This window comes from Pyricularia oryzae, chromosome 3 (assembly GCF_000002495.2).
Source record: "Pyricularia oryzae 70-15 chromosome 3, whole genome shotgun sequence".
Taxonomy (NCBI): Eukaryota; Fungi; Ascomycota; class Sordariomycetes; order Magnaporthales; family Pyriculariaceae; genus Pyricularia; species Pyricularia oryzae.
The window spans coordinates 3,911,061-3,924,019 of NC_017849.1; the positions used below are offsets into that span (position 1 = coordinate 3,911,061).

Below are 12,959 nucleotides of genomic sequence, written 5' to 3' on the forward strand. Positions count from 1 at the left end.
CGGTGTGAGGAGCATCATTTTCTGGGCATTGGGTAGCGGAGGGTCTACTTCAGCTGGCACCGTCGGACTGCGTCTGCAATCCAAATCCTGGCCTTTCGCTGTACAACCTCTTGAGCAAATCCTCCTCGTCGGTTTGCATAGTCACTGGCCTGTGTGCAAGCATCCGCTCGGCGATCCGACTCAACGCGGTACGGCTCGTCTCGGCCAATTCTCCATAGTCTGTAGCATCCGAAGGAGCTTGTCCTCCATTCGGCACTGCACTGGCACTTGTACTGCTCTCTCTGCTCAAGACCATATTGTGTGACGAGTTGATGTCCTGCATAACGCCCTCGGAATAGTCGAATGGTCCACGGAGGCCCGCCGGCCACTCCCCGGGTCTGTCCATACTCGCGTTCCCGGGCTTTACCATCAGCGAGCCGTTGTTTTGTCTTAGGCCCGAGTAGTAGACCATGTACTCTGTGACAAAAGCGATCCCCTCAAGCCTTGGGCAAGCCAGACCGAGCGCATGAATCAGGTTGACAAAGTTTTGCGGGCGCGTTGGGTCCGTTCCAGGGCGCATGAGCCAGTCGGTTCGGTTGCCGCGCCAGGTCAGTGCCACCCGACGTAGAAATTCCGATCTGTTTATAGCCTCAGCTATATGGTATATCTGAGAGGTGGAGATGGTCTGGGGTTAGCATGGTGCTTTAGGGCTGCTTGTTGTGGTGACTGACGCTGCGTTCAAGGTGATTTCCTCCCTTTGTGTGTAGGTATGCTCCTATATCCGGGGGTAGGTAAGGTAGATTCCTATGTCTTGAACAGCATGCATGACAAGATATCACTTACAGTAGCCTCGACTTTGGGGTGCATTGAAAACAAAGCTTTATTTACATCCCACATCTGAACTCCCAGATCTCCCAGCCAAGGCTCCTCGATGGACGTGGCAACATCGATGGTAAGCCAGACGAGGAGTGGAAAACGGTCAAGAATCTTGCGCAAAACTTTAGATGTGATGGGGAAGAAAGCCCGGTCGTACTCGCCCAGCTTGCAAAGGTCCTGAATGTCGACCTCGCTCGATGTGAGACGTATGGCGAGCCTCCTCAGCGTCTGTCCCACCAGTCTACCTGCATGAGAGTATACGGCGCCTTCCAGGCCCGTGTCAATCTGCAGCCCGTACAGGACGGCCGGGTTGGAACGGTAAAGTATGATGTTGGAGAGGTAGTCCGAGCAGGCCAGGCGCAGCAGGCCTATCTCCATCCGATATTGCCTACCGGATGGAACGATGAACTGTCTGAGAAAGATGTTCTCCTGTGCTCTGGTCATGTGCCTGAGGTCAAGACTGACGTAGTGAAGCGGAGAGAGCTGGGTCAACAGAGTTACGATATACCTCGGTACGTGTTCGAAAGCCTCTGACGGTGATGGGCGCTCATCAAAGTAGCTCTCGTGAGGGCTGCAGTATGTCATCTTTTGTTTCTCGATGTATGGCTTGATGTGCACTGATACTGCTCTTTTGACGTGTATGACGGACTTTAGTGCAAAGACCCCTTTTGAAAGTGACTCTACAATACGAGGACAGTCACCGGGATTTGATAGTCGCTCCGGGGTGACTTACTTGATGAACGTCCAGGACAGCACTGTCGGATCATATAGAGCAGTCTCGGGCTTAAGCTTTGCTGTAGCAATCCGTGTTGTAATATACCGCAGGGCGTGTTGGAGAAAGGCTTGGCAATGCACAAAGTTTATCTCGGTCCAGTTCCCCGACAAAAGCAAGGCATCGAAATCTCTCAGCTCCTAGTCGCTATCTGGCTTAGGATGTATGCTATGTTGGTGCTGCGCGACTGTTGCGACGAGCTGGGGCGAAAGATTCCAAAGGACAGTACTAAATTCATCGGAGTTATGCAACAAGCGTGCCTCTTTGAGCTGACCGACCGGAGGAGGCGCAGGTGTCGTAGCCATGGTAATGATGGAGAGTTGGAGTTATGGATTGCTGCCTTTGTTCCCGGGTAAGTGTGTAACCAAGGTACCTAGGTTAAGGTATGTTGAGTACGGTTTGTCTTCCCTGATGCCGGTATTCTCTGACGATGTTCACGCCATCTTAATAGTTGCCTAAGTACTTGTGTTGTATCATTTTTCCCGCTGTGCCTAACTCAAGACCGTACGGGAAGAACCAGCTGCTATGCTGGGAAAGCGCACCAATGTAGACAGAAAGAAAAGAAGAAAAAAGCTGTCTGCCATGTGCTTCTTACCATAAGGTACGTACGTACCTGCCTTTTGTGGCTGAGTAGACAGGTACCTGATAGACGGTAGTCAATATCTGTCGGCATGTCTTATGAGCGACTCTCGCCTACCACAGGTCGCCCACAACGCCGGCCCAAACAAAGCTGTTCCCAATCATAACTTTTACTTACTTAGGTACTTACCTACCTACCTACCTAGGTAGTCACTTACCTGCCTGTTTACCTGCCTAGATACCTACCTAGTTATATGCCATTTATCCAAACTTACTTTTTTACGGTTAACAAGTAAGTACATGGTGTGGAGTTGGACATTGTATGGCAAAGGTAACTGCTAACTATTGAAGTTGCTGTTTGACAAGAACGTACAAAAAAACAAGGCATATCGGAATGACACGCGCCAGATTTCTGTAGTACAAAACACAAGCCTATTTGTAGCTGGTAAATGCAACTGGTTATGTACAACACTGCTTCTCGCAGGCACGAAAGTACGAAAATGTTCCCTTTGTAGTGAGGGAAATAATTAAATTAAGAGACCAACCATTCAACTTGGCCTTGATGAGCGTTGGTGCTCCTCATAAAACTCTAGTGTCAACGCCGCCAGGAAGCCAGGTATACATCCCTTCTCGCGCACCCAGAAACGAATCTGGTCATCGATCCTCTGGGCGAAAGCACTCCTGGGACCACCGCCAACCTTCATTGTACCCCTCTCGCCATCGAACACGATGCTGTTCTCGTACTCGTCCGTCTTGGATGGGTAGTATACGCTCTCGACGCGCATCTTGCCGTTCGGAATGAACATAACGGTCCATCCAAGGGTGCTAAATATGGCCTCCTTGAACTCGCCGCTCTTGGCAGCCCAGACCTCCTTCAACCGGCGAGACGTCTTGTGCGCGCTCGCCGCGTCGGCCTTGGCGTCTTCGACCTCCCGTTGCTTAGCTGCGAGTACGCTGTGCGGGATGGTGGGGAAGTCGTGGGTCTGGCGCTGCATGTGAGCAAGCAGCTCGGCGTTCTCCTGCTGCAGTGCGCGCAGGCGCGACGCCTTGACTGCCTCATGGTCCGAAGTCGGGTTGGACCTAAGGGCGAGAACACGAACCCGTGATGACTCTTTGGCAGCTGCGAGCTGCTTCTTGAGCACGGCCATCTCTTTCTCAGCAAGCTGTTGGGATCGTTGAGCAGCTACAAGCTCCTCCTGAAGCTTGCGGTTTTTGCGAGCCAACTGGCCTAGTTGCTCTGCTTGGACATCGCCATTCTCGTCGTTTTCGCGTGACTGCTTGTGGCCTGCATTAATGGGGGCGGCACTGGGAGCCGACTCGATGGAAGATAGTTCCTGGTGCAGGTTTTGCACTTCAATCTTGTACCTGTCAACGAGGTCTTCAAGCTCCTGTATTCTTGTTGCTTTTTGTTGATCAAAGTTCTCGGGTTGAAATGTAATATCCTCAGCATCAAACGTCTTGAGTTGAGCGCGCAGGTACTCAACCTCCTTGACCGCCAGGGCGCGCTGCCGCTCAAGACGTAGCCTTCCCTTGTCGCCACCGACTGGCATTTCAGGGGGTGGTGCTGCTTTCAGTTTCTCCATTTCGGTGTTCAGGTTCCGGATCTCATTCTCGAGCTGCCTAATAAGCTCATCCCGAGAGTTGAGCTCCGGCTCAACAGTGCCTAGCTTCTCAACCAATGATGCCGTGTGAAGACGCTCCTGGACCAAGGCTCGGGCAACGGCCTCCGGGGAGTCAAATTCCATCTCGCCATCGCTGGATGCCTCCCTTTGCAGGTATGCAGCCCAAGCGTCTCGTTCATCTTCAAGACGTTGCCGCTGTATGCGTGCCTCGGACAGTTCCGCCTCGAGAAGCGGCACAGTTTGGAGCTTACGCTGCAACGACCTCTTTTCTTCTTCAATGACCTCAACAGCCCGGTGAATTTGTCGAAAGTGTTTAAGCTCGGCCAGTTGTTCCCGGTTGGTTGCTTCGAGGGCACGAATATGCTGGACCTGGTCTGATAGCTCGCGCCTGATGACAGCCATTGTCTCGGCATCACCCGTCTGCGCCTTCAGACGCAAAACATCAGCCTCAAGCCTGCCAATCAGGTTGTCCTTCTCCAGCAATAAAGCCTGCGCCTTGCCCAGGGCAGCCTCCCGCTCCTCAGTTTCCTCGGTTAACTCCTGTGCCGTTCTTTGGGCAATTTCGACCTGTTGTCGCAGCTCAAGCGCCTTACGTTCATTGAGCCGCGCCTCCTCGTCCTTAGCAGCGCTTAGATCCTCCAGTTGCTCCCTTAGGACGTTGGACTCTTCCTCCGCATCTCTTGCGCGCTTTTCGACTTCTCTCAGTCGCTCCTCTTTCTCGGCGCGCAGTGCGTCCAGCTCTTCCTGCAGAGCCTCGGTCTGTCGCCTCGCGGCGTCCCTCTCGGCCTCGGCCGCTTGCTTGTTTTTGAAATCCTCATCTGCGCGGCGGCGGGCATCCCTCAGCTCAGAGTCCTGCTGCAAGCGCATCATCTCCTTTTCTTGGTCGTGTGCTGTTATCCGGTAGTTTAATGTCCCGACCTCAGCCTTGAGCTCCTCAATGCGCCGCCGCTGGGTCTCATACTCTTCGGCGTCTGGGGGCGCCATGTTTTCTTTGCTGCTCTCGCGCGATGCTGCTCGTTGTGATACTGGATAGTCGACCCCTCCGCCGAGAACACTCTGTCTGCTTGCAGGTCTTGGGGGCGGGTTCATCTCCCCCGTGAGGATGTTGTATGATGATTGGTGCGATGGAGCACGAATCGAGCCAATCTGATGATATAGGAGAGTAGTCGATTAGTAACACAACATACCATGATATCTCTTTGCGTTTCTTTTGTTCTTTGGATGCGATTACTAGCTGAGTCTAGCCTGAGAATGTCAATTGCTTACCCTGCTGTTTCGCAAGGATGTATGCGGGCGTTGTTCGCCGCTCCCACTGCTGGCGCGGAAGCTGGCGGATCCGGGCGATTGACTCCTGCCAGTCTTCTCGCCGTGGTTGTTCGGCGTTAGAGCCCGCATCCTGATCAATCGGGTCAGCGATACGCGTTGTTTGAATCGATCTCGCGACATCCCGGGCGGATCTCGACTGAACGCTAAATTTAGCGGGTGCGAAGTCACGTGCTAATGCAAGGTCTCTCCACTATCGTAGCTTGGCTTGCTAGGCTTCAACCGATTGCTCTTAGCAAGTGCTTCTTGCGACGCAGAGATTTTGTTTCACAAGCTACAAAGCTGAACATTTGTGTTATGAAGGCCCGGTACGGTGTGCATATGGCTTCTTTGTATATTCGACCCCCGAAGTAGGCGCCGAAAGGAGTAATTTCTACCCCCGAAGCAGGCGCCGAAAGGAGTAATTTCTACCCTTTGTCCTGTAACTGCAACTATTCCATCTAGCAACGCAACCGGAAATTGCTTATAACACCATAAAGAGAAACATATGCAACCATTTAATTGTATAACAATGAGACCCATGCTCATATATACAGGTATTCGAGGCATGATCTGGAAAAACTTCACAAACCTGAGCAATTTTGAAGCATTCTAGGAGGGCCATATGGCTGAGAACGAGGGCTCATTGTCATGTAAAGTGTGGTAGGTAACGTCTTATTGCGCTTATGACGTGCAGCGAACAGGCAAGCTAAGCTTTGCCGCGCAGCGGCCTTTGCCAAGCTTTGTTCCTGAATCTTTTCACCACCACTAATCACCGATGACTTGATTGGCGCCCAGCTATGCTTACCGTGTGCGCACTCATTAAAGGTACCTACAGTATGTACCTGCTCCTAGGAAACATGCCACAAAACATTTATTGCAAACAGTAAAGTGGTGCCACGATCGAACGTCACAGGAAAACCATATTGAAGTTTGATTCGAAACAAACCAGTCAAAAAGGGTCGTTTCCTGCAGTCGCGAACTAGACTTGGCCAGTGCAGGGTACCTGACTTGATTACGTTTAGTGCCCACCGCTTTAGCCCGTTTCGGGTAGGTTCAGGGATCAGCACGCACGTACGCCGTTAGCTAAAATCCTAGCTCCGTCATGATGTTCATCAATCCCGCCAAACCGGGTAGAAATTTGGACGCTGCCAAACGGTCCTAACCTCCACTGGTCGACGCATTCATTACGTCTTATTTAACTTTCCTCTCTGCCACAGTGTTTCCGTCTTTGGCCCAAGTCTTTGGCAAAAAACATTCCAGATTCACCTTACCCATCCCGTTGCTCTCTTAGGAATTATCAGACGCGACATTTGGAAGCTCGATAAAAGCAGCCGGGACTGAGCCCCAACTGTTCTGTTCGTTGGAACCGCACGATGCTACAGGCCTTGCGCTGGAGGGTGAGCTCCCCTCCCCACATCTTTGTTGCAGCTTCAACCAAAAGTCAATTCATATAACCCTTTTTAGCTGACCAACCCACTCCGTAAACAGGGCGCAAGCCTTACACGTACCCTCATCGTCAATCAGAGACTGCCGACTGCGTCTACGTCCAGGCCGACATACTTCGCATACCGACTCCTTACCCCAACTCAGGGCGGCACATCGACGCGCGCCTTCTCGAGTTCCACGAGCGATGCTTCGTCCACCTCAAAACCAGAATCGAAAAATGCAAGTCGAACAACCGGTTCGCAGAGGTCACTCGCGCAAGAGCAGACCCTGGAGTGGGAGGATAAGGTCAACTATAATGTGGTAGACAAGTTCAGCGACCTGCCCTACCGGCACTTGGGGTACAACCAGCACATGATCATCAACGAGGAGTTCAAAAAGGCCCTAGGCGACATCGTCAAGTCCTTCCAAGCGCCCATTATATACGCCTTCGCATATGGCTCTGGAGTTTTCCCACAGTCAAAGCTCCTCGGGAAGGCACCTAGTGACGAGCTCCTCCGATCAGTACACACAAAGCCGGATCCGGCAATCGTGCGCGCCCAGGGAGAGAGCCCCAAGATGATCGACTTCATCTTTGGTGTTTCCCACACCCAGCACTGGCACTCTCTCAACATGAGGCAGAACCGTCACCACTACAGCGCAGTGGCAAGCCTCGGCTCTGGGTTTGTTAGCCGTGTTCAGGATCGCTACGGCGCTGGCGTCTACTTCAATCCATATGTGAACGTGAACGGGACGCTGATTAAGTACGGCGTTGTAAACGTCGACACGCTCTGCCGGGATCTGACCGAGTGGGATACGCTGTATCTCTCTGGGAGGCTGCACAAGCCCGTCAAGATCATCCGCGACAACGCGCGGGTCCGGCTGGCAAACCAGACAAACCTGGTCGCGGCCATCCGGACCGCCCTGCTCATGCTCCCCGAAGAGTTCACAGAGCAGGAGCTCTACTCGCTGATTGCAGGTCTCAGTTACCTGGGTGACCCACGAATGCGCTTCCCCACCGAGAACCCGCGCAAGGTCGGCAATATTGTCAACAACAACAAGATACACTTCCGCAACCTCTACGCACCTCTCATCCGCGTGCTTCCCAACGTGAGGTTTTTGGTTGACGATCCCGAGACGGCCGACCCAGCTCAGGATCTGCGCATGAGGCAGGCAATGTCGGACGAGACACGTGGCAATATGGTGCGCAGACTACCTAAGCAGTTCCGGTCAAGGGTCTACTTCCAGTATCAAAAGAAGTGGCAGATCTCGCGGGCGGACTTCAATGCAGCCACCGAGAACCTACACACGGAGGAAGGTGGCATCACCTTTGGGACCCGGCTTGGTGGCGAGTTCGACCAGCGCATCGCCAAGGACGACGAGGCCGAGCGTCGGGAGATCTTGAGGGCCGTCATCAAGCAGACCACCAGCTGGCCCAGCACTGCGCAGTCACTGAAGGGCATCGTCATGTCCGGGTTCGGCAGGTCTTGGCGGTACTTAGGCGAGAAGATGTCCAAGTACCGCGAGGGCAAGAAGCCTCTGCCGGCACCGGAGACTGATGGCGGGAAATCCGATCCCAAAAGCATTTCGAGCTCAAGTAGCGAGTCCCTTTCGGAAGAAAAGACCCAAGACGCGCACAAGCCCAAATCCCAGTGAGGCTACTGGGGATACTGATTTCCCAACACAAAAAAAAACTTCTGCCCTTTTCCTTTGTCCGAGTAATAAGGTGTGGTATAGAAAAGCGGGCATTGTATGCATAGTAAAGGAGTTCTGGGTAGGCGCGGTGCTTCTTCTGCTTTTTGAGACTTGTTATTTACGATTGTCACCAACACCACTGAACATTGAAGCTTCGCCGAGGTTGAGGCTCGAGCGACTGTTTTCTTTTAATTCTCCAAATATCTCATTACATGTATGAAAACATTTCCTATTTCATCTGTCATCTCACACCTTTCAATGATGCCATGACCGCTACACGTCGGAAGCCAGGCTCTATTGGGCCTTTTGTATAACAGCCGCTCAGCTCGAGACGAGCCGCGTGGTGTGCAACATAGTCGCTTTCCTGACGAATGCAAGGAGCCTTTTTGGTTGCCTCAGTACTACCCGGGTAGCTCTGTGGGTGACTAATTACCATTTTCTTATTTACATGCCATTCGTACCCTTCGCTTGGAAGCTTTCCAATCCTTCCGTTCATGTTCAGAGAGCAGCAAGACAAGCACTGTCAGCTCCATTGCAAACCAGGACAGAAACTCTTTAGCCCCTTGGGAGAGGAACTTCAGAGAGCTGGTCATGGGGTCGAGCCACAGTAGCCACAGACATGTTAGGTCGAGACAACCACGTGTAAGTCGTCAGATCAGCTGGGGCAGCTGTTGAGCTGGGGTGCGTGTTATCTTGGTTACTGACAGACCTCTCATAGGTCAATCATTCCTGGCCTGAAGAGTACGACCCAGAAGACTACCATCTCAAAGCAGTCATGGCTATCCCGGGTGGAAAAGAATCACTGACCGTATGGGACGTGGCAGATACGACGCCACTGGGCCGCCTTCATACGCCACCGATGATGAAGATATGGAGTATGAAAGTCTCCAGACACGACGATGGCGCACATCTCGACGATGACGAAGGTTTTGCAGGCTCGTGAGGCTAACTACTAGGCCAAAAGATTCAAGCAAAAGACCAATTACGAAACAGACCAAGCCAGCTACGCCGAGGAGAGGGCCGAGGACGAAGCGCGCGAGGTTGAAAGAGACAGCGAGAAGGCCGAGTATGAAGCGCGCGAGGCCGAGTATGAAAGAGAGCGAGCCGAGTACGGAGCCTTCGAGGCCGAGCAAAAGGCTATATACGAGGCCGAATTCAGGAACTTTTATCGCGCCTACCAAACCTTTTACGAAGCCTACTATGATGCCTTCGAGGCCTTCAAGGCGGTGGCAGACTTTGAGGGCTCTGATGACTGGGAAGCTACGGTTGATCAGAGGATGGTATATACGATGCATGATCTTTATGACTGGAATGAAGAATGCATGGACCGTCTGAGAGACAGATGGACTGACGTCCACTCAGATTAATCATGTAGAGTAGTAGCTCGTCGTGGTTGAGGTTGGAACTGAAGCAAATGTTTGCTCCTTGTCCCCACAAATACTTTGCTGAATGTGTGGTATATGCTATGCTTTTTTTTCGCCAGCTTATAACCTATGGACAGCCATGATGGTGGATCGATACGGTACATGACAGCTACAGCTTCCGTTTGTCGGCTCCCTTGTTCCAAGAGCAAACGAAGGCACCAAACCCAGGCGGGTAAGGTAGCTAGCTAGGGAGGTAGGAGCGTGGTTACGTGGGTGGGTGCCTTGATACGGTCAAGGGCCCAGGCAAACAAACAGGTGGCGCATTCGATCATATCCTTCGTGTAGATTATTGTCAAAGTCTTTCAGTTCACGCTTACATACCCGCCACGCCAATTCGCTTATCGACCACATCTACGTACTCTGCTATCAGCTTCGAAAGGTCAGCCCTCTCGCAGGGGCAGGTCATCATGTCCTGGAACGACAAGTTCAGGTACACGGGCCGGGGGATCAACAAGTTTGTGAGTCCAAGCATGAAACATCCACTTCGCCACTTCAAACAGGTGGCCTACGACTTGACTATTGCTTCGCGTTGCTGATCAAGGAGTAACAGGGGAATCACTGGGACTCTCGGGATTACGGTACCGGAGGAAACCCCTACCACTACTCCAACAAGTAAGTCCTGGACACACAGACGCGGCTGCTCCCCATCAGGATGATCTCAAAAGGACTATATACTGACTGTTGACATTAACTGATCTTGTGTGGTAGAAATGGTGACTGGTACTATCAAAACCCCGACGGGGGCAGATACTACAATGTCGGTAATGGAAGGGCAGTCTACACAGCCCCCAACGGCCAGAAGTACTACAAGGACCTCCGTGGTGACGAACGAGATAATGACAACAATACCAATACCGTTCGAGGCGGCGGCAGAACTACAAATTATGCCGACAGCACCAACAACGATGGCAGTACTCACAACCAAGTACTTGGGGGAAGTGATGGCTCCATCTACGGCCATGGTTGGGCGTCGGAACATTGCTATCGTTACGTGTCCTCCAGCGACGGCTGTAGTGATCAGGCATGTGATGGATCGAGCGAAAGTCACCGGTCCTTGAACTTGTCAGATACGAGCCTGCATCATAGCAGCAGCGACAGCTCCGAGGCTCCCACTGGTCATGTTGAAGTTCTTCGAGAGAGCATGGACGAATATGGTCAGGATGTCACTGACGACCAAGGCCACGAGGGTATCGATAGCCCGGTTTATGAACATTTTGATGGAGGCGGCTTTGATCATGGATACGATGAGGACGGAGGCGATGACGATAATGACGCTTCCGATGACTACGGTGATCACGATGAGGATGGCGACGATGACGACCAGGACGACTATTATGAATACTACGTCGACGACGACGATGACGACTACTATTCCGAATAAGCATCTGGTCGGAATAGCAATTCGTGATGGTCCTGGTACGGGGCTTGAGTCTGAAAAATGAAACAAACTCTTTTGTTCTCAAGTTGCAGATTGCCTTGATCGTGGAAGAAATTGGACTATGAACGACTGTACAAGCCTTGGTGGTTGTTGAGGAAACAGGTGATCACGAGATGTTGACATTTAATGCCAGGCCTCCATAGTCAAGACAGGGGCTGATCTCCTAGTAATTAATGTTGACTCCCTCCAGACAATGGTAAACAATGCACTGGACGCAACCGTGATGCACAATTCAAGCCGCGGCATTTTCGTCGATAAAAGGACGAGGATGCTTCGTATTGACTTGCCGGGGGGTTTTCTTTTCTTCCTCTTTTTTTATTGCCTTCTTCAATGACAGCAGTAATATTCCGAAGGCTCCCGAAGGGTTCACTCGTCCCTGGACTTCCCCTCACCTTTGTTTAGATTCATCGGATCATTAGCCCCATGCTCGGTGTACCCTTCCAATTATGGTTTCCTGCGAGGGCAATCCCTGAAGGCGCCCGCAGTCGATGGCTGTCGCCCGTTTGTTTCCATCTCATAGACAAGACCGTGGGCTGCTTATAGATGTCTCGGAATACATTTACTGTTTCATTTGTTCATCTTGGTGTTGTGGTGGCACGTATTGCGATTCCCTCATAGTCAATGGCAAAATGGGATTCAAGTTTGCGTTTGAGCCAGAGCCAGCCTAAGGGTTGGGCAGGCAAGTTAGGTTTTGCGAAGGCAATCTTCACATGATCCAAGCAAACTAAGCGCACATTATACGTCGTACCTAAGCAAAAAAATCCAAGGATGAAACCCAGAGTCTAATCTACTGCTTGATGCTAACTTCTACACATGCTTGCTATGAGGGCGAGGCAGACAACCAGCTATTATGTGGGACTGCAGTTGTTTGTCCACTTGTGCTGGTAAAACTGGTAAACTGGTAATTTTGGTAGGAACGGGGGTGCCCATAGCCCCCGATAACTCGCCAGCGGACCAACGAAGCTACCTAACATAGGTAGGTAGCTACTGCAATTGCTTCCTACTATGGTATGTCAACGGTAGGAGGCACCTTTATAGACACCTACCCACTGTCGACTATCGATAAAAAATAGCGTAATTCTAAACCGACAGGTAAAGTAGTAGTAGTGCCCTCAATCTCCAGTTACCTTCTCATCTTCATCACCTTCAACTCATCCAAGCCACCATCTTGAAATCTGCAAATCCCGGACATCCCCAACCACATCTCAGTAAACATCACCAGACTACACTTACAATGTCAGGCAACAACGGCTACTTGTACAAGAGCTCCGGCGCCAATCGCCAGGTAAGAGCCCTCTTTGAAAGGGGCAAGATACATACGAGCGCGTGTGCGCATCGAAAATCACTGCCTTCAATTGTCTAACGCTTTACCTGCGGCAGGGCAACCACTACTGCTCGCGCGACTACGGCAACGGCTCCAACAGCTACCACTACTCCAACACGTAAGCTTTTTTGTTCCGACATTCCAATCAAAGAGATCAGGGAGTGCTAATGCAGAAATTACCCGTGGGAACCAAAATCGCATCATCCAGTGATGGTTCCTACTACTACTCCAACCCCGACGGTAGTACCTACCACAACAATGGCCGCGGCGGCTCCACCTACACCTCGCCCAGCGGCCAGACTCATCAGTCTGGCTACGGCAGCACCAGTGGCAGCGGCAGCTCGGGAACGAAGTGATTTGACCGTCTTGAGGTTTGAGCCTTCTGGTGCTGGAGAATCTCATGGGTTTTGGTGGCCTAGTCTCCTTTGATGGGGTTGGTGAAGAACCGCGACCTTCTTTGGCAAAACTAGATGGTTCATTCTCCTACTTCTTACCTTATCAGCTTTTCACTGCTGGCTTCATC

The 12,959-nt window shown here is 51.7% G+C and overlaps 5 protein-coding genes across 5 annotated transcripts; 3 read left to right on the plus strand and 2 right to left on the minus strand.

The window, feature by feature from the left end:
- Positions 1–49: 49 nt before the first annotated feature.
- MGG_04907 (uncharacterized protein) lies at positions 50–1,440 on the minus strand (the record flags this gene model as incomplete). Its single annotated transcript, XM_003712346.1, has 2 exons — positions 50–646; positions 823–1,440. The coding sequence occupies 2 exons, from the start codon at positions 1,438–1,440 to the stop codon at positions 50–52; spliced, it is 1,215 nt and encodes a 404-aa protein (XP_003712394.1).
- A 1,011-nt stretch (positions 1,441–2,451) lies between these two features.
- On the minus strand, positions 2,452–5,250 carry MGG_04908 (spindle assembly checkpoint component MAD1). The gene is made up of 2 exons (XM_003712347.1): positions 5,095–5,250; positions 2,452–4,974 (listed from the first exon to the last, which is right to left on the minus strand). The coding sequence occupies exons 1-2, from the start codon at positions 5,221–5,223 to the stop codon at positions 2,755–2,757; spliced, it is 2,349 nt and encodes a 782-aa protein (XP_003712395.1). The 5' UTR covers positions 5,224–5,250; the 3' UTR covers positions 2,452–2,754.
- Positions 5,251–6,506: 1,256 nt separating this feature from the next.
- Positions 6,507–8,211, plus strand: MGG_04909 (mitochondrial import protein mmp37; the record flags this gene model as incomplete). Its single annotated transcript, XM_003712348.1, has 2 exons — positions 6,507–6,530; positions 6,622–8,211. The coding sequence occupies 2 exons, from the start codon at positions 6,507–6,509 to the stop codon at positions 8,209–8,211; spliced, it is 1,614 nt and encodes a 537-aa protein (XP_003712396.1).
- Positions 8,212–8,869: 658 nt separating this feature from the next.
- On the plus strand, positions 8,870–11,055 carry MGG_12967 (uncharacterized protein; the record flags this gene model as incomplete). The annotated part of the gene is made up of 8 exons (XM_003712349.1): positions 8,870–8,892; positions 8,969–9,022; positions 9,075–9,125; positions 9,215–9,530; positions 9,790–9,851; positions 10,045–10,132; positions 10,225–10,286; positions 10,383–11,055. 8 exons carry the CDS (start codon positions 8,870–8,872, stop codon positions 11,053–11,055), a joined length of 1,329 nt encoding a protein of 442 aa, XP_003712397.1.
- Positions 11,056–12,346: 1,291 nt separating this feature from the next.
- Positions 12,347–12,792, plus strand: MGG_04910 (uncharacterized protein; the record flags this gene model as incomplete). Its single annotated transcript, XM_003712350.1, has 3 exons — positions 12,347–12,397; positions 12,493–12,554; positions 12,645–12,792. 3 exons carry the CDS (start codon positions 12,347–12,349, stop codon positions 12,790–12,792), a joined length of 261 nt encoding a protein of 86 aa, XP_003712398.1.
- Between the last annotated feature and the right edge of the window lie 167 nt (positions 12,793–12,959).

Bases quoted from the DNA above. Each gene is read 5' to 3' on its own strand.
- MGG_04908 (XM_003712347.1), bottom strand. From the start codon at position 5,223: ATGCGGGCTCTAACGCCGAACAACCACGGCGAGAAGACTGGCAGGAGT. The intron at 4,975-5,094 runs GTAAGCAATTGA...CTATATCATCAG, and splicing joins CATCCTTGCGAAACAGCAGG to ATTGGCTCGATTCGTGCTCC.